Source organism: Balaenoptera musculus, chromosome 8 (genome assembly GCF_009873245.2).
Source record: "Balaenoptera musculus isolate JJ_BM4_2016_0621 chromosome 8, mBalMus1.pri.v3, whole genome shotgun sequence".
Classification (NCBI taxonomy): domain Eukaryota; kingdom Metazoa; phylum Chordata; class Mammalia; order Artiodactyla; family Balaenopteridae; genus Balaenoptera; species Balaenoptera musculus.
The window spans coordinates 81,605,213-81,629,809 of NC_045792.1; the positions used below are offsets into that span (position 1 = coordinate 81,605,213).

The 24,597-nt window shown below is 39.9% G+C and overlaps 1 protein-coding gene across 2 annotated transcripts in view; it reads right to left on the minus strand.

Annotated features, from left to right (window-relative positions):
• Positions 1-24,597, minus strand: part of MPPED2 (metallophosphoesterase domain containing 2) — a 174,576-nt gene that overhangs the window by 108,323 nt on the left and 41,656 nt on the right. For both annotated transcript variants that reach the window (XM_036862425.1, XM_036862426.1), the window contains exon 3: positions 17,529-17,710. In XM_036862425.1, the coding sequence (XP_036718320.1) occupies positions 17,529-17,710 (182 nt within the window). The remainder of the gene's footprint in view (positions 1-17,528; positions 17,711-24,597) is intronic.

Below are 24,597 nucleotides of genomic sequence, written 5' to 3' on the forward strand. Positions count from 1 at the left end.
AAATATAAATAAAAATAAAAACCATGTATAAAATACTTCCAGGAGACTGGACCCTTCTTAAAACTCGAGTTCTTTCCAGACACCTCAGACTATGGAATCTTACTCTGTAATGCATTTTGGCTTATGTAAAATAAAAATGAAAGACACACCCAGATACACTGACTTGCGAACACATGCATGCTCCGTATCACTAAGCTGTATCTATGACCTTTTTTGTTTGGCCGTGCCACGCGCCTTGCGGGATCTTAGTTCCCAGACCAGGGATTGAACCCAAGCCCTCGGCAGTGAGAGCGTGGAGTCCTAACCACTGGACAACCAGGGAATTCCCAACGACCATTTTTTTTTTTTTTTTTTAACATTTGCAAGGCAGGCAAAGAGACCATCCATAAGAATAAAAACTTACATCTGAGGACTACGGAAAGAGCATATGGCAAGTCATGAGCTACAAAACAACTAACAGGAACTGCACACAGTTTCTGTTTTAGATCTTTCCAGAAATCCTAGACTCTTTTAACTGACACTCTCTAGTGCCTCCGAGACACACACTGGCTGCTGCCCACAGTGCACTAAGAACAGTCACAATTATCCCTGGTGACCCCTGTGCACTTCTGCTCCAACATACGGCATCCCAGAGTTACGTGCCTTTATCCCCAAACTAGTTTATGCCGGCTGTACTTTTTTACCATAATCATCTAATCATCTAATCATCTAAGAGAGGATGGCAGGAACCACCTTAACAAGTTTCTTTCCTTCTTCTTCCTGTCATGAGAAATGAGTTTCCAAACTGATCTTATTAAAACCATGTATAAAATACTTCCAGGAGACTTAAAATGACTAGATATGAACATTAAAAGACTGTATAAATTCACTGTTGCATGAGGGTATATGACACCACTTTAAAAAGTGAGGGGAAAAGAATCATAATAATCTAGAACTATTCTGCACTCAGATTGTTTTGCAAGCAAGTTTTCGTTCTTACTCGCCAATAAATAAAGTGGAAATGTGATAAATATGATACATTTTAGATAAAGGTGATAAACTATATGTGTGATTTACCTAAGAATGATAGTGCAGATTCTGAATCACAATGCCTATATTCAAAGAAAAGCCTTCAGACACGGCAGCTATAGATCAGAAGACTGGCCAAAACATGAACATCTGTATGTTTCAAGTTAAAATAAAAATATTTAGCTACATGCTTATCACAGTTATAGTTTCCCGCTTTAGCTGATTTTTTGATTAATTGCACACTTTCCAGTCCCCGTCACGCTGGACAAGAGGGCTTTAGCTGGAGTAGGAATTGCACACACAAACAGCTGTGAAGGTGGAAATCACACCCTTCCCCACCCCTAACCCTCACGCAGCCTTTTCAAAGAACAAAACATCCAGACTCAAAACCTATATCTGCACTACAAAAGACATACATGTATTTTTGGTTTCTACCTATTTTTATAGAAGAATGGTAAGTTTCCTCACTTCCACAATGCTACATATTCAAGTTTAGAGATTCATTTGTCAACTCGATATAAGTCATTTTTAGGCTTTGTGTTACATTGCTTTCTAAATCCAGGCTTTCTGTGAAGGAAGGATTCATAAAATGAAGAATATGAAACTATGCAACTATCAGTTTTGTTTCTTAAACCCACAAGGACCTCACAAAGTACAGCTGACCCATCCAGCGTTCCTACTAGTAACACTAGTCCAATCACTAGGACTACCACCACTAAGACTACTACTACAGGCTTTTGTTTGACTATCAAGTCCAAATGCAGGTGATAAAGGGAAATAAATGCATAGGTGTTTGATATACGGCAGGCACTGAATCACAAAAGACTGTGTAATGTGAAATAATTCAGAGTCTATAGGTAAAGAATGAACAATCTCATTCTCAGTATTTTACAGAGAAATCAAAGCTTGGAAGTTGTATGTTTTATATCAGATGTCTGTCCTCACAGGCATGTCTAGTCTCCTCAAAATAGGGAAGTTTACCTCCCAACCTTATTTTCACACAAAGGAGAAAAATACAAAGTAGAGAATAAGTGAGATTCATATCACTGGCAGAAAGAAGGGAGACAACACAGTTTAATGTACAACTTTACCCTGAAACTAGAAGAAAAAAACGTGCTCTTTCTTTCCTGCTCCTGAAATTTCAGGAAGCACCAGGAAAATTTAAGAAATACCAGGAAAAAGGTTTATTTCAGTTTCATAATGCACACAAAACCTTCTGTGATAACATCTAAATCTGATAGATCAATAATGCATGCTATAGTTAGCTGCTTAATTATTCATTTTGGATGTAACCAAATAGGTTTTAAAACAAACTCCAAATGTGAAAAGAACTAGGAAGTACAGGTAGTGTAATCAAAAAGAAAAGTTTTTCCCCAGTGTAATTCTTATCTGGAAAATCATAAAAGTCTCCTCTAGTTTTCAAAATTAGAAAGAGGTATTTTGATTAAGAAGTTTATATATATTTTTTACAATTATGTATGTTTTATGGACTACTACAAATGCTAAAATCAAATGCCTTAAATCCTCCATTTCAAAATACAGTACATAAAAATGGCATATATTACATTATCAAAAGGTTACAAGGTGACAAACAAGTAAATGTGAGTCTAAAAACATTATCCAAAGATAGGTAATAAAAAGTGAAAAAAAGCAAACAAAGAGAACGTTCATTTGGGGGGGGGGCAAATCAAAATAGAAGACTAATTGAAGGTTGCTGTATACGGTTGCAAAGGCTGTTGACTGCAAAAGAGCAACAGCCAAGAGGGTGAGTGGGAGCTGTGTGCTTTTCAACAAGCATGTACCCACCAGGTTCAGAAGATACCGCTTCACACTTCGTACGAAAGCACTTTATGGACAAGCAGCAGTCCTGATCAGGAACAACATATAGGAAAGACTGGAAAAAAATTTAAGTGAAAATGCAAAACTACTCCCATTTCCTTCCCCAAGTAATAAAATAGAAAAACAACAAGAATAAACAAAAACAAAACCAAGTGTAAGGATCTGAGTTTCAAAATGAATTCCCCCCTTTTAGGCTAAATTATGAATGCTACTAACCAGCTGTCTTTGTAGGAACCCTTCCATCTATAGCTCTGGATTTTGCCTTCAAGTTTCCACCAGGACTAACGTAGTCACGTCAGAAACACACAGAAAATCTGAGTATGCAAGTTTCCAGTACCATCAGCCAGGCTATCCAAGCTCTTATGATCTCACTCTGGCACATTCTGGCCAGCAGTCTAAGAGTCTTCCATCAAACAAACCTAATTTATTTGACATTCATTAAGAATTTCACCAATTTTTAAAATTAATTGAGATACCAGGCAGTATACCTCGGAGCAAAAAAAACATGTTAGATAACTCTCTACGGTAAACATATTTTCTGGTCTTTGACAGTATAGTGTAAAAACTATAAATGAAAGAAAGATAACATCACTAGAGTCCCCACTGCCATGAATTTCTAGGATCCTGGAGGCCCACCCTCCCCGAATGCGTGGAAGAAGGCAGGACTCAACACAGACGCTGCCTTTTAGAATTTGGGGATCTATGTTATGGTAGATGTAGCATCTGTAGCTTCAGATCAAGAATAACTTCTTTGTATGTTTGCTCGGAGGACTGAATGAGATAACAAACGTGTTTACAAAACACCCACATAGCGTGGCATCTTGTCAGTTAATATACAACTCTTCTTATAATATTACTTAGAAATGTAGGTATAAATAGGCTAATTTTATAGGGTCAAGTTTCCTTTATAACCTCGTCACTCTTTAAGGGTAAGAAAGTGAGGAACAGTATTTTGATTTAGTCTGATTTGGTTTGGTTTTTAAAACTAATTGCAAGGCATGATTCTGGATTGGATCCTAGAATAGAAAAAAAAATGCTATAAAGGACATTACTAGGACAATTGGCAAAATCTGAAAAAAAAAAGTCTGAGATTAAATAATAGAATTGTATCAATTTATGTTTGATTTTGAAAACTGTAGTGGGTTAATGTAAATGAATAGCCACGTTCTCAAGAAAGAGTCATTGAAAAATTTAGAGTAAAGGGCCCGATATCTGTAGCACACACTCAAATGCTTCAGAAGAAAAGAAAGAAAGGAAGGAAGGAAGGGAGGAAGGGAGGGAGGGAGGGAGGAAGGGAGATGGAGAAAGAAAGAATGATAAAGCAAATGAGGCAAAACTAACAGTTGGGGAATCTGGGTGTAGGGTATATTGGAATTCATTGTATTATTCTTGCAACTTTTCTGAAATTTGAAATTAGATTCAAAATAAGAAGTATAAAAATGTTCATTGAAAATTGATTAATCAACTGGGGCCACCCACTGGTGTGAGAAGTGCTGTCTACACCTTAATGGCCCTTCTGGTACTTTACCTTGGACTCCACTCCACTTTCCACTCCCTAGGCCAGTGGCCTGCCCCGTGTGCAGGAATGGCTGAACTGAATTACGTGGACAGTGCTACAATTATGTCCTCTTCTCATTCATCTTCCTTGCATGACTCCAAGTGAGCATGCGTGGGGTGAGCTAATGATTTGCCCTGTTATCTCTGATGAGTACTATATTATTTGCATCATAATATTTTCATTTCTCCCCCCCCTTGCACATTATGCCAAGTTGACAGCAAGGTCAGCTAAGTTACTATAAGGGATTTTTAATGAAAACAATTATAAATTTAAAATAACTGTGTTTAAGGCATTTAACAGTCAGTAGGGTCAAGTGATTACAGCAGTTACAAGACCCATGGGACGTGTTCACACCAAAACAAAGTGAATAAATTACCTCAGCTGGTGCATGTAATCACTAAGTGACCACAGGGGTCAGGCAGAGTGAAACCCTGAAGACTCGCACGCAAAACCAATAATAAAAATTTATCAGTCAAAGGGGGAGAGGGAGGACGTCAAGAATTAGCGAGTCGAGTGATAGACTAAAAGCAGAACTGACTCTCCATGCAGCTTCAGGGCCAGGAAAATGACAGTCAAAAACCCAGGGGACAGCTGGAAAAAAAAGATTACAGGAGACAATATGCAGGCGGGCTGGGAGGAGGTGGGAGAGCTGAAATGGAAATGACCTATGCAGTATCAGCAAGTTCAAAGCCAAAGCCGGGGTCACTTGGGTACAAGGATGACTGTCTTTATCCAGAAACCTGTGGTGGGGTCTGGAAATCCATTCGAAGGTTTCTAATGTAAGAACGTGATGTGATGTTAAAATAAAATGATCATCTCTAACATTTACATGGCACTTGACATCTTCTGAGGATGTCCTTCAAACGTTACCCTCACAACTCTATTTCTCCTTGTTGGGGAAAAGAGGTGGCTGAATATCAGGGAAGCAATGCATTTTGTTCATGGAAATACAACTAGGAAGCGAAGAAACCAAACATTTATCAAAGAGTCTTTATTTGCTAAAGACTCCGCTGGAAATACGCTCTTAGGAGACTCACAATCAAAAGAGGAGATGAGAAGCCTTTGAGTAATGTGTGCTAACGGTCTAAACACCATACGGAGGGGAGGAAAAGATGACGACCAACTGGGAAGGCAGGGCCAGTTTTGTAACAGAGGTAAGCTTTGAATTGGGCCTTAAAGAATGAACAAAATTCACAGAAGAAAGGGAACAAGGTTGGCGGGCAGGCAGTGGGACCCACAGGAGCAAATATTCAGTTATTCAGCAAAAATCTGTTGAGCGCTTACTATGCACATGGCACCATGCTTGCAACCTCATCAATGACAAGGAGCAGAGAGACACACCCCTGCTCTCACAGAGCTTGCTTTCCTTCCTCTACCCAACCAATCAGCGCACATGTGTTGAGCAGCTCCTGCACAGAGGTATACTCTTGTAGGAATAGAGGATATGACAGTGGTAAATGGGACAAGTCCAGACCCTCACGGAGCTTGCATCCAGTGGAGGAAGACTGATAATAGATAAGAAGACACAGAAGTAGGAGAAATAAGATCTCACCAAGGAGGTTTGAGCAGAGACCAACAGACCCAGGAAATGGATAAGGTGGGAATGACTTTGGACCAGCATGTGTCTGTGGCCGGAGGACTAGCAAGAGAGAAAAGATATGACATAAGCCCAAAGAGCTAAAGAGAGGGTGGAGAGAAGTATGTTGGGGAGGGAAGCTGGGCAGATAGATTGGACCAGCTCATGAAGAGCCTTGAATGGCATAACAGACTTTATTCCATCAGTAAATGGTTCCTAAAATGCATTCCAGAAAACATGAGTCTGACGGCATAATCTATGGGAAAAGGGTCCTGTGCCTCTACTGCATCTGTAAAAATGGTGATAACAGTATCAACCCACCTGAATGTTGCGAAGATTAAATGAGTTAATTCTTGTAAAGGGTCAGGCAATGGTGAGTACTCAGTAAGCATTAGTTATCAAACAGTTCCAGGAAAATGAATGGTAGGCTGAGCCTTGGCAGTTTCTTTAGGTACAACAGACACTCAAGAAGGAAAATTGACAAAACATAGTCATATTTAGATACAGGAGGTTTAGGAGCCTGGGTTAATGGTCGTGTGAATCAGAAATGGGAATTCAGGAGAATGAGCAGTATTTGGAGGAGATACTAATTCGGTTTGAGATACATCATCTTTGAGGTATCTGTGTACCTTCTACCATCTGTGGCAAAATACCTAGTCTCCAGTTAAATGCAAGTATCTGGAGAGAGAAACAGATTAAGATAAAATCAGGACTCCATGACACAAATACAACCTCAAAGAATGAGAATAATCTCCCAGGTTTTGATATGTAGAAATAGTGCAGGATGGCATCACACCCAGGCAGAAGATAAAGCCCCTAGTCCTGTGCAAAATTGGGTAAAAGATGTTTAAACTCCCTGAGTTCTAGCTGCCTAATTTATAAAATCAGGGAAATAATACTGACCATCAGGGGCTGGACGCTAAAGGTAGTGACACTGCTCTCTTGTTCCCTTCTCCATTCTCAGCGCCTCCCACAAAGCAGGACCTGGTCTAGAGGAGGTCACATGCAAATAATCCTTTGAGGATGAAGTCCCTTCACTTTCTGGGATACAAGGATCCTGGTCCAGATTTAGGATTATACAGTTTGGGGCTTCAATATTGCCTCTTAGCCAGACGGTTTGGAAAAGTTGGGGACATTTTTATTTCCAAAGAGCTCCTCTTTAAATTTTATTTATTTATTTTTAATAGTGATACAATTTTCAAACAGTAAAGTGAGGAAAGATTCACCCATTTCAGGACAGTGTTTATGTGGTTTTTTTCTGTGAAGCTGATGAAGTAATGGTTATATGTGTCTTGGCCATGTCTATTTCTCTTTAGGAGATGGGGATATTTCAGCAAAGGAGGAAGCAGGAAGCTTTAGAAGTGAAGGTTCAAAGAGTGGTTCAAAGCTCTCGTCTCAGCTCCTGGATTGGCTCACGGTATGACCCCAGTCTGTCCTTCTACCTTTCTGGATCTCCATCCATTGATCAGCAAGACAGGTGTAATACTGTCTGCCCATATCAACTTCCCTGGACCATTATAAGCATTAATGATCTAATATACTCAAAGGTACTTTGAGTCCTTTGGAGGAAAGATGTCATATAAATTAGAAGCAGTATAATTAATGTAATTTAAGAAAATGGCTGGCCATAACAGAGAGGATTAGGTTCACATGGGTCACGAAACAACCTAGCCTTTGTGTCATCAGGTCACTGATGATCCTTTCCATTGGAACAAAACCCAGTCTTACTTATTTGAGCATATTCAACTATTCTGTTTGGGTTTTTTTTTTTTAAGTACTGTACTTAATAAAATGACCTATACTTTAAAGTTAATATTATCCTTATTGGGAAAATGTATTTATATATGAATTGACTCATAAAGTAATTCACTTTAGGATAAAAGATTCTTCAATATAAAGAAGGACAAGTAAATAGTAAGCATGAATCAACTGTTATTTGGATTACACAGATACTCATCCTATACTGTTACAGACAGGAAAACAGGATCTCTGCATCCACCTGATAGAATATATAGGCAGCTCATAGACAATTTTATTCTAGAATGTCATACTAAGGAAAAAATAAACCTAGGGAAATTGCTTAGAAAGAGAAGCTATAAATAAATTTAAACAGAAAGAGAAGCCATTAAATAAACTATAACTCTAGGGTGATAACTGAGAAAAACACATTATGAGTCAAAAGCTGAAGAGTACAGCATGTCAGATACTGTTTTTGTGAGCAAACTGAAGATTAAGAAACTTCTTTGATATTAAAACTGTAAACAATAAGAACCAGGGAATTCTAGGCTCTGAGAAACTGTCTCACACATTCTCCTCTATAAATCATGGGAAAAGTCATCTTCTTTGCCCTTCTTAAAGCCTCTTACCTTTACCTCGTTATTAGATATGACTATTAAGTGGTCATAAAGTTATATCGCTGTAAACATTCCAATGAGGCTCCCCTGCTCAAATCATTTCTGAAACTTTTCTTTGGGAACTGCTAGGCACTTTACTAGAAAGCAGTTGTCATTATGTCACATTATTGTTTTGTTCTGTTTTTACTTATTTTTATCGAGGCGTAATTGGCATAATATATCAGTTTCAGGTGTACAACATAATGATTCAATATTTGCATATATTGCAAAATGATCACCTCAGTAAATCTAGTTAATATCTGTAACTACACATAGTTACCAAATTTTTTTCAGGTGATGAGAACTTTTAAGATCTGCTCTTTTAGCAACTTTCAAATATGCAATACTTATGTGTATAACTATACTATAGTATATACTACTACACTATACTATAGCATATAGTATTATTAACTATAGTCACCGTGCTATACTTTACAGACCCATGACTTATTTATTTTGTTGCCATTATGTCACATCATTGTTTTTTATTCAAAATGGTATATCTCAACTTGCCCACTTCGCAAGCTCCAACCTTAAATGTGCAAACCACACCTAGAAAGCATTATGCGTAAGAGTTTAAAAAATAAATTGAAATCTGCCATCGATAACCTGGCTAAAGCCTGGTGTGCTGGAGTTTGTAAGACAGTAACTACTGGGCAGGAATTGTTTTCAGGAGAGACGGTGACACTGTGTGCACGTGTAGGGGTGGCGAGTCAGTGGGCCAGATTCAAGGAGGGAGACAAGGGAGATGACGGGAGACTGAAGCCTGGCCTCCTCAGGGGTGTGGTTCACAGGTTAATTAGAATCCAAGGAGACGTCTTTGTGTGTTGTGTGTGGGAAAGGAGACAGGGCCAGGTTTCTGGGGGCCAGGCAGGCCACGGTGCTCATCCTTTTCTATGCTCCACAGGCAGAGTGGGCCACCGGCCAGAGGTCACTGTGGCACAAGAGAATGTAGGGCTACCTTCCCTGAAGTTCTGGCATCCTGGGGAATAAGAGAAATTCACCAGAAGGACAGAAAGGGGGAGTCATGGCAGCTTGGGTAGTAGGTAATATTTAATGACCATTCACTACTTGTACACATTGGGTACCCATTATCATATTTAACCTCACCACAATCCTTGTAGGTTAGATACACTAAGCATTAATAACTTTCCTTTTACAGATGAATAAATTGAAGATCACAAAATTAACAATGTTGAAGCCAGGATTTAAACACACGCAGACTAAATCTGGTACTCACGCTCTTAACCTGACACCATACTGTCTTTTCATACATCAATACACACACACATGCATTCATACACCACACGACAGGATACACTCCCGCTGTGAAGAGTAGTTATCTTGGTTTTTTTCTGTACAGTTATTTGCATTTTTTCACAATGAGTACGTAAGCTTTCACAATTAAAAAAAGAGTCTGTAGTCATTTTTAAAAAGCCCTTAATGGAGGAAGGTAACCTTCTCTATTGGGGTAAATAAATAAATAAATAAAAAATAAAAAGCCCTTAAAGGGTGAAGATTTTTCTGCCACTGAGGATATTCAAACATATGTGACACCAACTCCCAAATACTACTGAGAGTATTAGAAAGAAATTACAATCTTTATATAGGGAAATTTGACAATACATATTAAACCCTTTTTTAAAAGTACATATCATTTGAAGCAACAATTCTACCTATAGGAAGATATCCTATAAATTAAGGATGTTTGCAGAGAGAGAGCAAGAAGGATGCTCATCACACCGGTGCAGTTAATAATAAAGAAAAATGAAAACACCATAGGCGTCCAGTAGTAAAGATCTGGCTAAATAAGCCAGCGTGCACCCATTCAGCAGAGTGCTGTGCTGTAATTTTTTTTTTTTAAAGTTACAGGACAATATGCATAGCTCTATTAACTTTTAAAAATACTCCTTACACAGAGATGGTGGCAAGGCCAAATGACCCTACCCATGCTTCTCTTCTTCTTCCCCGTGGGTTCCCTTCCCTCCAAGGTTCCTGCTTGCCCTTGGTGGTACAAACACCATTCTCATCTTGTACTCCTTCTTGCGAAACCTGCGTTTCCGTCCTGTCCCTAACCTCTTCCCCTAAAACAATGTCCTTCTGGTTTCACTCTGTTGCCCTTCTAGGCTAAGACAACATAAAATGAAACAGGGCCCTTCAAGGGAGTTCAGGGGGAAAAAAAGCTTCTCCAATAACTACCATCCTTTCATGAAATCCTAAAGGAACAAGAAGGACAATAGTGCTCAGCCATTATCGCAGGATGAATAAGAAACTGAATGAAAACAGTCCTCCCAGGACCAAGAACCCTAGAAAACTTCACCACTTCAGGTAATTACCAGTGTAGCCAGTAACTACAGAGAAAGGGCCAGAGTCCTCAGAACCATCTGCTGTGTACCTTGAGAAATGGGCTGCTGAGAAATGGTCATCTATGTAGAGACTGACTATTATAGCAGCAGAGAACATGGATGAGGATGGTTAAAATAAAATCAACAAATTGTGAAAAGGAAAAAAAAAAAATTCCTTAAACAAAAACACTTAAAGGGTAAAGACTTGCTGCTATTGAGGATATTCAAAATAGAAAGTAGAACTATTTCTCAAATGCTACACATCGAATAGTAATTACTCTGGAGACAGGATTATACAGAGGAATGTATATTTTCTACTTTGCACATGTCAAAAACTTGAATTTCTATAACATGTGTATCCTATTTATATCGAAAGTGTGCTTTTTTGGGAAAAAGTATTTTAGCCATATTTATTGATGTGGAAAGTTGTTCTTGATATATTGTTAAGATGAAAAACAGACTACAAAACAGTATTACTGTAAGATCTCTATTTTGGTAAAAAGCACTCACGTATATGTATGCGTACGTGTGTATCAATAGAAAACATTCTGTATAGAATCACCCTATTCTATTCAACAGAAAGCATTCTTTAAAAATGTTAACAGTGGTATCTCTGACCATGGGTACTTTTGTTATCTTCTTTCACTTATCTCTATTTTCTAAGTTATCAGGAATGAACATTACATGTATTATAAGAATAAAATAAATAACCCAGGCTGTGAAAGCTTTTCCCAAAGACCAGCTCCAAAGCTTTGGGCCAATAGCAAGATCACTGGAAGAGGAACACATTCTCCCGGTATGATTATTCTGAAAGGGGCAAAATCAGTTTGTGCGTCTATGATCTGGGATGTTTGCTACAGTCACACTCTGTTATAACTGTGCCTAATACAGTGCTCCTACAAATACAAAGAACCCTTTTCTTGAGATTTTCCAAGGAAGCGTTTTCATTCTTTCTTTTAGGCCTGGAGAAACTGAAACTCAGAGCTATTAAATGACAACTGAGACCCAAGAAAAGCCATAATTTTAATTTCATGGCATTGGTGCTGTGTTAAAAGGGATTTTGAGTGACGAGATTGTTAAACATCAACTTTCGGCTAAAAGAACAGGCCACCCAAGAAAGCTGTCTTTCTAATTATAATACAGGAAACAAAACAACCACCACAAACCCTTTTCAAGCATTTCTGCACAGTATATAGGAATCACTAACAATAGCCAACTGGATACATACTTTGAGGACAAAAAGGAAAAGGAAGGGCAGGGCAAGACATTTTATATGCAGTACAACATAATTTTAAAGTTTTGGCCAAAAGTGCAGGCAGAAGAAAAGTCCTATCCTTTATGTTCATTCATTCACTCAGTGATTGAACAATCCTTTGTGTGCACTGACTATGTTCCAGGCCCTACTCAGAACTTGGGTGTACGAGGAGCACTCGTTAGGCAGGGGACAGACAAGGAAACAATGACATAACAACCACGGGAAGGGCTGCACAGATGCCTGACCAATGTGTTAAGGGAAAAAGAACCAGTCATAAAGGATGAAGGAGTTCTCCTGGAGGAGAAGGTCATTCCAGGAAGTGGGAACAGGGTTTGCAACAGGAAAGCAGTGTGGAAGGGCATGTGCATTCGGGGGATGGGAAGAAAGTTGGTGTGGGTGTAACTGAAAGTTGGAAATATGAAGGTGGGTGTGCAATCAGATGATAAGATCTCCATTTGTGCAGCATCCATGGGCACATATGCATATTCAAGAAGAAGGTTACCAGAAATATTCTAAAGACGAGAGGACAGGAGCGATGAAATCAAGTGATCAGTAAAGAACATCAAAGAGACACAGGAAGACCATAGGGGCAAAGTGAAGGAAGACCACACACGACCCACTGCCTCACAAAACGTGCCTTCAGGCATTTCAGTGGTTTAGAATTTACTAGCAATAAAAACAATTACATTTTAACTGGCAATTAATCTATAGTTGGCAAGTTTATTTTTAAGCCTAGTCTGTGACTGAGATACTTTTTTGCCAAGATAAAAAAGAAAATGCCATAATGGTTGAGTGGCTAGGATCCCAGTTCATCTCACCAAAGCCTATTCATTCATGACACCCCTGGAGCATATCTGAACTAACACATGAATGGGACTATAGGATTTCGCTATCACCTTAAAAAGTATTTCTTGGGCTTCCCTGGTGGCGCAGTGGTTGAGAATCCGCCTGCCAATGCAGGGGACACGGGTTCGAGCCCTGGTCTGGGAAGATCCCACATGCTGCGGAGCAACTAGGCCCGTGAGCCACAACTACTGAGCCTGCGCGTCTGGAGCCTGTGCTCCCAACAAGAGAGGCCGCGATAGTGAGAGGCCCGCGCACCGCGATGAAGAGTGGCCCCCGCTTGCCACAACTAGAGAAAGCCCTCACACAGAAACGAAGACCTAACACAGTGAAAAATAAATAAATAAATTAATTAATTATTTTTAAAAAAGTATTTCTTTAGCAAAGACCTATCTGTATCTCTTTCCCACAACTGTGACATATGAGAAATGACATAGACCCACCTTAGGCTCTGAGCCTATATATGTGTTAGTGTGCATGTTTAGAAAGGTAGTTATTAAAAAACCACCATTTTACTCAGGATATAGTCCCTCCAGCAGGGATCCCAAGCCCCAGACTGGGAATAGAGAAAGATAGGAGAACACACGTGGGAAGTAGAGTCTGATAGACCTAAGATCAAATCCTCAGGTCACCTCCTAGTCATGTGATCTTAGGTAAGTTCACTTCACCAAGGCTCAGTTTTCCTCCTAAGTAATAAAGAAGCTAATAGCTTACTCATAAGTCATAGAAGCTACTTCACAAGTTATCTTGAGGACTGCATGAAATGATACGTGTAACGGAGGGGTGGGGGAAGAGGTACGGCGTCTAGCCCCTGCCACCCACAGATAATACAAGTCTCAGTCCCAACAAGACCATTAATTACCTGCGTGACCTTGAGTAATTCATATAATCTCTCTGGCCTCAGTTTCCCCTTCCATCAAATGAGGAGGTGGGACCTCCAAGTCTTCTTACAGTCCCAATGTTCTGTCCCACTAGTGTTAATTGTTAAGAGGGAGACCTGTCTTCAGCCTCTATTCTTATGCCTCTTTGGGCTCCCTCTTACACTCTAAATTCCTCTTAAATCTATGGCGCCAGTCCTTTCTAGTCTCTGCCTTTTGCATTCTATGCCGCTGGCTCTGTTGTCTCCCTCTACACTATCTATTGAAAGTCCAGAGGCCAAGGGGTGTGTTAAGAATGGTACAAGCTTTATCACAGAGTATATTCCCACAGCAACCATGGGGTATATTATTATTATTAGGCCCATTTTACAAATGAGAAAATCAAGGCTCAGGAGTTTAAGCAACTTATCAAAGGCAGGGAATTCAACACAGGCTCTTCCCAGATGCTCATAATCATTACAGGCTGCATTACCTTTCCAACCTTTGGCTGTACCTAGTTTGGGTCCTATCATCTTATGACCCTGTGCCGCCTGCTTATCTCATAAACTACTTTGTATTAATAACTTCGTGTGTTCCTCCTGCCAGGTGGTGTATGTACAAATTAACCAGGGACTCATCATGTCTGAACCAACACAGAACTCGTGATGGGATTCTCAGCCCCTGCAGCTGGTAGGTCAGCGTGAGATTCAAGATGGGCAGAGCTTAACTACATCTTTAAAATAACAGCACGTGGTCAAATAGCTACTCAACTTCCACATGAAGCTGCTGGAAGCTACCACATTTAATTCAAGCCTAAAGTCTGCAAGCTTCCTAGCTGCCATAAACCCACTCATAACACCACGGAATGGGAAAGGGCTAATAACTTGGGGGTCAGACAACCCCAAGTTTACTCACTGAGTGAATCTGGATGGATTTCTTAGCCTCTCTGAGTTTCTTTTCTGCTAAATGATCTCGGGTAAGATAGCCCAGCTGAGCTCCAGGTTCCTCATCTGTAAAATGCGGATAACATTAGCAATCTTCAAAGGATATTCTAGGGATAGAAGGAGTGCCTAGCCTATAGCCGAAATAGATTAGCCTTTTGGGAAAGTAAGGGAGCCTGGGGGATGGTCGAGCTGTTACCAAGAATCAGGGTGGCCTAGATGGGAGAGATGGAAATCAGTTAGAGGTTCACTGGATCTCAGTGCCTGCCAAATCTGTGAGGAACCATTCTGGTGAGAGTTGAATGCCCTGTTATGGCAAAAGCCCTAGACTGATCTGACCCCTGACTCCACTCTCCTAGGCCACCTGGCAGCTGTTGCTGGAAGCACTCTTTTCAGGTGAAAAGTTCCCAACTGAGCCAAGTGGTAGAGTGTCATCACACACCATCTCTCACCCTTGGAGCACGCTGAGGTTGCTGGGGTAACTGAGCTACTCTGGGCTTTCCCTATGGGATTCCAAACTTCTCTATCTTTACCCCGCTGTGGGCTCCCTTCAGCCTCACATTCTGCGTCCCTTGCAGAGAGCTCTTCCTCCTGCCTCAGGAGATCAGAGGGGAAATGGGACGAGAAGGAACTGACCTTGCAATTGGACCCCAGCATTTTATTTCTTTACCTTTTTATTTCCTTATTTATGGCACTTTTCCATCTATGGAGTACATTCCCTTATAAAATCTCCCTGTGTTTACTTCCATTCTACTACATAGTTCCTCTGACCTCCTCTTGTTTTTACCCTTTAAATATCTGTTGATGGTTCGTTCTCCACATTCCCCATTCAGTTATTAATGGCCCACAAAAACTTCCTAGCTGCAATCATTTACTGATTAATCTGCACAACAAACCAGAAAGACAGGTGGTATTAATCCTTCGTTCTACAGAGGGAAACCAAGGGGAAAAGCGAGGTTAACTCAGTTGCCCAAGGTCAGTGGCTAAACAAGATTATAACCAGGATCTATCCTGTCTTTTATTTCTGTAAACGCTTCCCACAGGGTTACTCCTTTACAAATCAACATTGTCAATGCAGCGAGATCATTTCTGTGTTGAGATTCAGTTGTCACAGAACAGTTTAAAACTGTCCAAATTCAACCCCAAATAATTTTGTCTGCTAATAGTTCATAAATACAAGTTGCTAAAATGAAGAGATAATAGTACTTGAAAGCAAATTTGACAGATGCAAAAGAGGAGTGAGAAGATCCGGATTACAGGCCCAGCTCTACCACAAGGAGACTCTGAGAAAGTCATTTAATTTCTCTGTATCTGAGTCATTTGTAAAAATGAGATTATGCCAAATGATATTTAAGATATCTTGCTGTTTTAAGTGAGATGACTGAATACCTACTGAAACAGCACAAAATATAAATCTCCAATATCCAATGTTGCCAAGATCGTGGTAAAATTGGTATATTCAGTACACAGCTACAATCCCCTTGGAAAGCAAGATGCCAATGTACAGCAAGAATCATAAACAATTTCATATCCTTTGACTTAGTAATTTAACTCATACAGTATTCTACCCTAAGAAATAAGCCAATAGAAGCAAAAAAGACGTATACAAATGAAAACGCACATTTCGGTGCTAGTCAGAAGAAAAATTGTTATCAATTTAAATGTTCATTTTTTAGAGGGATGTCTTATTAAATAAAAATACAGAACAATACAAATGTCATACTGCTATCAAAAAGGATAAATATGGAAGTTATGCAACATCAATTAAAATCTTACCAATACTACCAAATGAAAACAGACAAAAGTAAAAGAGCAGATATGTACTCTGATGTCAACTTTATAAAAAGGTGGATAGATGTGCAAGGTCACAGGAAAACTCAAAATAGTTATGTTATAGTTAGGCTCATTGTTTTTAAAATATTTTAACTGTTTTTAATGAATGTTGTTTTCCATTAACACATATATTTTATCACTTAATTATTTTAAAATGTCTCAAACCCTGCTTTAGTTTTATGGAAAAATGAATTTTCAAGTTTCTGCTTAAATCTCCCGAGTAATTTTTGTTGGCTGACACATTATTCATGACATTATTCTTGAGGAGTGATTTTTACTCTTTACTCTGTAATTCTTCAGTGTCTTTGGAGATTCTAAAATCTCAGAACGCTTACACTCCTTTCCCTCGTCTAAGAGGATTCCTAAAAAGATCTGTCATCTAATCTCGCTATGAATAACCCCATGACTGCCTTGTAATGCTAATATTTGGCAACTGCCTGACCCAGGAGTCAACATTTTTCCCATAACCCCGACCCATGGGTGCCTCTACAGAAACCACAAAGTTGCTATTACCCTTTCCACAGAGTGGAGGGTGGTTTCGTATTCCAAATTTTTGGAGCTTTACAGCAGGACATCTTATCTTTTCAGGGGTCTTAGGACACCCTTCTGGTTCACTTGGGAAAGCTGTCCCCAAGCAGCCCTGTGCTAGGACCCTCCCTTTATATAAGGGCTTTTACATCCTCCTTCATTCCTTAGAAATGGTCTCTTACTAGTAGGTCTTCACTCATAATATCTGGGAAAGATTGCAGAGCCAATGAGTTAAAAATATGATTCTACGTCTCATGTGTGCCAGTGAACGCCCTCATTAAAGCAGAATGAGTGAGATGAGATTGGTTTCAAAGCTTTCCATCCCTTTGCCCCAGAGCCACCGAGGCCAGGCACTGAAAGGATGCACAGTAAAATTAAATATCTAAAAATTCATCTTTAATTAACAGAATTGGATTAAAGCTAGACACCACCGCATTTCATACGAGAAATGGCTGAGCTGGCTTCCAAGTGCTCTAATTCAATTAGGACGCAGTGAGTGACACTCGGACGGGAAAGGTTAATTGGGGGCGCCAGAACGCAATCATTCCTTACCTAACCAGTCATTAAACTTCTTAACCTCTGAGGGCAGTCCCAGCTCGGTGAAATCGCCTGTGTGGAGAAGGATGTCCCCATAAGGCATCTGGATACCATCTGTTCTGGAGTGTGTGTCTGAGATGCAGACAAACCGCGTGTGGCCCGCTGGTTTTGGAGTGTCATATGGGATGGGGTCGACCCTAAAGTAGACATAACAGATCCCATAACAGTTAAACATATTAGAACCCTCGTAATTGTCATCACACATACATATTGACTGTTATCCGTGAACACACCCAGACAAACCGATGCAAAGACAGAAGTGCCCATTGTAACAAGGAACACTTCTGGGTGCAAAGGAGACAGCATCTCCCGTCTACAAACCCACTGGGCAAATTCAAAAAGTCTTACTTACCTGGTAGGAAAATTAAAAGGCCAGACTATCTTACACGTAGAGTCAGAAATAACTCAGGAAACTGAGAGAGTGATTAATGGTGAAGTTTAGGGATATTGAACCCAACTGGGGAAGTAAAATGATGCTCCTTTCTCTCTCGTCATGCTCCAATTGATCCCACTACTCATTAGGAAATGGATAACTAATTTATTCTTCCTTAAACATGCATAACTTAAGCAATGAACTAATTTATGAAGAACATTCTGCACATGCTTTGCCAACTGAGATGTGAAGAGACATAGTACTTATATTTAATTTCCTTTCTAGAACCATTCAACCCCTTTTATCTTCTTGTTTTCGCAGGGAGATTCACAAATCAAATTGTGGGGATGGAAGGTGATGCCGAAGTAACAGGGCTTTTTAAATAAAACACTGGATGTTCCAACAACTCTGTCTAGCTCCTTCTTTACCACCATGAATTATCTGCGGTCCCAGTTACACCTTAGGTTACTTGGAATGCTCAAATGCCTTGGGCAAAGATTCTATTCAGTACAAATAGCAAACCTTTTAATGGGTGTGTATAGAGCTACATATGCATTAATACATGTACAGTTTTAGAGACCTAAGCACTGTGAAATTACCACTAGGGCACAAGAATCAAAAGGCAAAATGATCCACCCGAAGCAAAGAAAGTGAAACAGAACATTCTCATTTAATTGAGTGTAACAAAGTGTGCTAAATAAACTTGGTAAAGAAATGCAAATCTGACTCTTCAAGCATACAGTTTTAATTATTTAAGGGGTTTATAGCAGAGTTAAGGGTGCTTTAACTATATTAACTCTACACTGACAGCTTCCTGTAATTTCTCTGCAGGAAGATACACTTACTTTGGATTATGGGTGAAAAGAAGTAGTTACCAATGCAACGAAAAGGTCACAAGAGAAGCAAATACACAATGTGGAGATGAGAGTGTAAAACGTTAAATAAGGAACAATATTTCATATCACCGCCCCACCCTGGGTCATTAAAATGCAGCAGAGAACACAGGGAAAGCTCAACACAAGACTCCCTGTACATGTTGCCTCTAAAGGCTTTGTTTAATTTTTTGTCCCTTTTTCCACTTTTTAAAAAAGAAACAATCTGTTTTAACAATGGCAATTTTCGTGAAGGAAATAAAGACATCAGTATACAACCTGGATAGTCCTGCATTTCTTTAATGGTTAACCTTTTAATTTTATTTTATCTTTGTCAGAGAAGAAGGAAAGTAAGGAAGAAGAAAGGAGAGCTGGAAGAAGACAGAAAGGACGGAGGGACTGTGAACTGGTGAATGCAGTGAGTCTCACTGGGAACCCAAAAAGAAAGTTTAACTTCTGCAAAAAAAAAAAAAAAAAGGATTTTTCCTGTAAAGGTTAGAAATTAACAATGCTGTTATCATGGAGAAAATTCACTAATCCACTGAGATCTCATGAGTAACCTGGAAACCCTCCTGATTATATCCAATGTTGATTTTTTTAAATATATATAAGGACATCCCTGGTGGTCCAGTGGCTAAGAGTCCGCACTCCCAATGCAGGGGGCCCAGGTTCGATCCCTGGTCAGGGAACTAGATCCCACATGCCGCAACTAAGAGTTCACATGCCACAACTAAAAGACCGCATGCCTCAACTAAAGATCCCACATGCGGCAATGAAGATCCCGCGTACCGCAACTAAGACCTGGCACGGCCAAATAAATAAATAAAACTAAATAAATATTAAAAATAAAATATGTATAAAAATGTTTGTCTGCCTTTCCGTTACTGAGACTCTATTATATTCGGTCTCAGTGATTCTAATTGTATCAATTGATATTGCCTATCTTCTAAAAGTAGTTTTCCCAGAGAATGAAGGACTGTTCCCTGCCGCAGCAGACTGTGTCACCCTCTGAAAGTGATACGTAATATTCTATTCTTATACCTAAAGTTAAGATACTCGCTAGAATGGGACTGTGCACATTTATACTGAAACTACCAACATCTGAATGAAAATTCATCAACCACTGGACTTTATATGAATAAAGTCAATATTTATATATCTTTATTTTCCAGTTCAGTTCTCATCCTGATGGTAAAGTATAGACAACCCCGTTTCTTTCTTTCCACAACTCAGCTAAGCTATGGGCACAACGACTGCATAAAAATCCTTTAGGAGTCCATCTGAATTTATCAGAGGGACATCAGGGTCATCATTTTGAATTTATAAAGCAGAAAGGAGCACAGATATATGCTATGAACCTCTTCAGTTTAGAGAAGTGAATCATCATGTGGTACATGATATGTTTTTTAGCTCTCTGCTGGGCGATCACTTTCTATGACTATTAAAACACCAGTTTTTGAGTGGCTTCAACATCCTTCCCCACCTTCCTGCCTCCTCCAGAGAAACACTCAAATGTCCAACATCATTAACAGTGAAATAAAGGCCAAGGGATAAAAAAAAAAAAAAAAGAGGGGAGAGGAAGAAGGAAGAAAAATGTGTCTTGTCAGCTTTCAGCTGAAATAAAACAATGAGTCAGAGGGACACAGGAGGGCTGAGAGGGCCCATGCATCAATACCACCAACCTGATGTCATCAAAGAGAAACAATTAGTAGATGTCGGGGAGAGATATGGACGGTTGACTCAAGGTAGAAGATTGGGGAACTGGGGGATATAAAGATGCAGATGCAGAATTTACAGACATCCCCTGACCCAGAGACACTGATGTTCTTTGTTACGCACAGGACTAAGTACAGGAAGACAAGATGGTGCAGCCTGTCAGAGCCACACTGAATAACATGACAAATATCACCTGGGGGGTCATAGGAAGGAAGGCATTTCCACCCAAAGACATTCGGAGCTGAAAATAAGATATCTAGTAGAGTAGGCAAGTTGCCATGGATATAATGAAAGTTGAGACAACCCTAGGGAAACAACTATTTCCAAATTGGGCATTAGGTAAACGCCTTGAAAAAGGCAAGACAGCCTAACATTTTCCTGTGAAAGCAAGTTTAAGGGAGACCCTGACTGCTATGGGAAGATCTACCTGTTCACATTGTGGTAAGACCCTCCGCTGCATTTTCCTTCTTAGTTAACAACCTCACCGCGTACTGCTTATGCTGCTGACTTCTCACATGACCTAACATTTCCCCTAGGGAATCATGTCAAATATCCTAGCAAGTGAGTCTCTTACCAAGGCAATCTAACCCCCAGAGCTAGATTCAAATAGCAGACTGAGATTTGCACGTACATCTGAGTACACCCAGGGGAAAACAAGATGACATGGGAAGATGAGAAGAAAACACAGCATCATAAAATCCCAGAGCTGGACAAAACCTTAGGGAGCATCGGGTTCAATTCTTCATATGAAGCTTGAATCTCCTCTATCCCTTCCCTGCCTAGCTGACATAAATTTTCTCTCCAGCGTTTCCAGAGAAGGGGAGCTCCTGAGTCCCCTCTCCTCCCCCAGGGCAGCCCATTCTGGTTACTGATAGCTCTACTTGCTAGAAAGTTTCCGATCCAGAAACTCTGAGAAAGCTGAGCATGGTCCAAAGTGACTTGGCCTGGAGCCTGAAGACTGAGTAACAATTTGGCCGAGTTATTTGTTTCAGGCAAGTTATTTCATTCTTTTAGCCTCAATTTTCTCCTCATCTGTAAAATGGGAATAATAACGCCTAGTCTATTATTTTACTATAAGGATATAAATTGTCAGGCACTAGATTGGCACACAGCACATGCTCTGAAAGTAAAGATGCAGAATGACGTAAAGGTGGGGCATGTTTGGCTATAAAGCCAGACAATCTGGCTCAGAATCCCACTCCACATTCATTAACAGTGTGACACCAAGCAATGTGCTTAATTCCTGTGCCTTGGTTTCCTTACCAATAAAATGAGTATACAAATAGTACCTGCCATGAGGTACTCATAGGACTGCCATGAGGATGAAAAAGAATAATGTGCAAATAGTGTACTCAAGAATAATGTACTTAGAACAGTGCCTGACACACAGCAGACAATAAATGCTAGGGTTTTTGTTTTGTTTTTTTTAATTCAGTGGTAATATTTTTACTACTATTAGTAGTAGTAGTTAGTTTCTCTGACCTCCATCTCTCCTTCTGTTATAAGGAGATAATAACAGCTACCACACAACTTGGTGAAATTAAAGGAGATCACACAAACAACAGCCAGCACAGCACTGGGCACATAATCCACAGTCAATAAAAACATTCATTTCCTTCCTGTCACTTCCTTCTGAATCCTAGTTCTGCACTCTGAAATAGCAAAGAAGAATTCAGTCTCTTTTCCGTTTGATAGTTCTTCAAATATTTGAGGACATGTTTTACAATCCCCTGAAATCTTCCCTAACCTAGTTGAGCGGCCACATTTCCTTCAAGTTTTCCTTGCGTGATAGGATGTCAAGCGCCCCCAGAATCCTAGTGATCTCCTGAATACAAGCCGATTGGTCAGAACCCCTCCATCTATAGTGTCAGAATTCATGGGCCACGTGGATTCCTGGGCCAGTGAGCTGTTTATCCGAGACAAATGCTAGTACAGGCGATGGAGAACCAACAGAGCTGGACGCCCTGGAGGACTTTCCTAGGGGAGGCCTGAGTTAACATCTTAAATGGTTTTCCAATTAAGTCTCCAGGTTTTGTGCCAAGCCTCAAATCTTGTTCTTAAAGCTTGATTGTCAAATGTTTATATATCCCATGGCCTATTCAAACAAATAAAACATTCTCATTTATTCCATCTTGACCCCTTAGAGTTTTTTACCCACAAAAAACTAATATGATAATATTATTACTTCCACTATGGAATCCTCTTCTGGCCATATTTGATATTTTTTCCAATAACAAATGTACACAGTGTTGCAAGTCCTATTGACAGATCTTCAGAAAAGCTGTAATCATGTGGTTGGTTATGACATGGATTTCTTCTTTAGGCCGAGAGTGCAGTAAAAGCCTTATGTACACAATTAGCTTATAATTCAGCGTCAGGATAGACTATAACCCTTACAAAACATTTTAACAGGATTTCTATGCATTTATCATCCCCCATTCCACTTGAAAACCCCAATGTTGTGCTTATGCATTCCACTGACTTTAAAAAGTTTTCGAATGTGACATTAAAGCTTTCATTTTTACCCTGAAAGTTCAGATGGTGTGAGAGTTAAAATTAGGTTTGTGATGTTACACCATCCGCCCTAGACATAAGAATTCAGTCCCTTCTCCACTTGAATGTTTGATAAAGATATGCAAAACCTGCCAGCAAAACAATGAATAAATAAATACCAGGCTTAAGTTAGTACAGTGACAGAATTTTTAGTTTGGAAGGGCTTCAGAGATGATCTAATCCTGTGTTTCTCTTCTTTGAATATCCTCTTCACAGTTTTTGCCTTTCTGTGTACACTATTACTTAATTTTTGTTAAGCGTCTTACAGCTTTTACACAATTTTTTTTTAGTTTTGCCCTAAACAGTATCATCTATGAAGTCATGACATGGATACACGCTGTATTTTTCAATGACACATTAAAAGAAATACGTAAGTATTAACATTTTTTCAGGTTTGTCCACTCTAAAGAACTAGAACTCAAGTTTTCTAACTTCCAATTCACTTCTCTTTCTACCAACTTAATTTTGGAACCGAAAAATGTATCTGCACTTGGAGAAAAAGATGATAAAAATTATAAAATGAGAGCAAATCAACCACCTAAACTCTTGTAGCCATTAATATCTAGAGAGACTGCTCAAAATTATTTGAATTCATTGTCAAAACTATCCAAGTGGGCTTCCCTGGTGGCGCAGTGGTTGAGAGTCTGCCTGCCAATGCAGGGAACATGGGTTCGAGCCCTGGTCTGGGAAGATCCCACATGCCGCAGAGCAACTGGCCCCGTGAGCCACAATTACTGAGCCTGCGCGTCTGGAGCCTGTGCTCCGCAACAAGAGAGGCCGCGACAGTGAGAGGCCCGCGCACCGCGATGAAGAGTGGCCCCCGCTTGCCACAACTAGAGAAAGCCCTCGCACAGAAATGAAGACCCAACACAGCCATAAATAAATAAGTAAATAAATAAATAAACCCAAAGTTAAAAAAAAAAAAAAAAAAAAACTATCCAAGTTTTAGGGCTCCATACACTGACACCCTCAATTCTTATGTACATTATCCAGTTGAATGGAGTCTCTTAAAACTTCAAAAACTGCACGTTATGGTTCATAGGGAAAATAAGCAATATAAAATTTGATTTTTAGAATATTGGTGAAGATAAAGAGTGTTCCTCATGCTCAGAGATGTCAAGTCAGACTGATTGTGAATGTTTCCAAATACAGGTGTCGTTAGAGGGGCTACTTTAGTCAAGAGACAAGCCTCATTAAAAAGAGCTCTGAGGCTTCCCTGGTGGCGCAGTGGTTGAGAATCTGCCTGCCAATGCAGGGGACACGGGTTTGAGCCCTGGTCCGGGAAGATCCCACATGCCACGGAGCAACTAGGCCCGTGAGCCACAACTACTGAGCCTGCGCGTCTGGAGCCTGTGCTCCGCAACAAGAGAGGCCGCGATAGTGAGAGGCCCGCGCACCGTGATGAAAAGTGGTCCCCACTTGCCGCAACTAGAGAAAGCCCTCGCACAGAAACGAAAACCCAACACAGCCATAAATAAATAAATTAATTAATTAATTAAAAAAAAAAAAA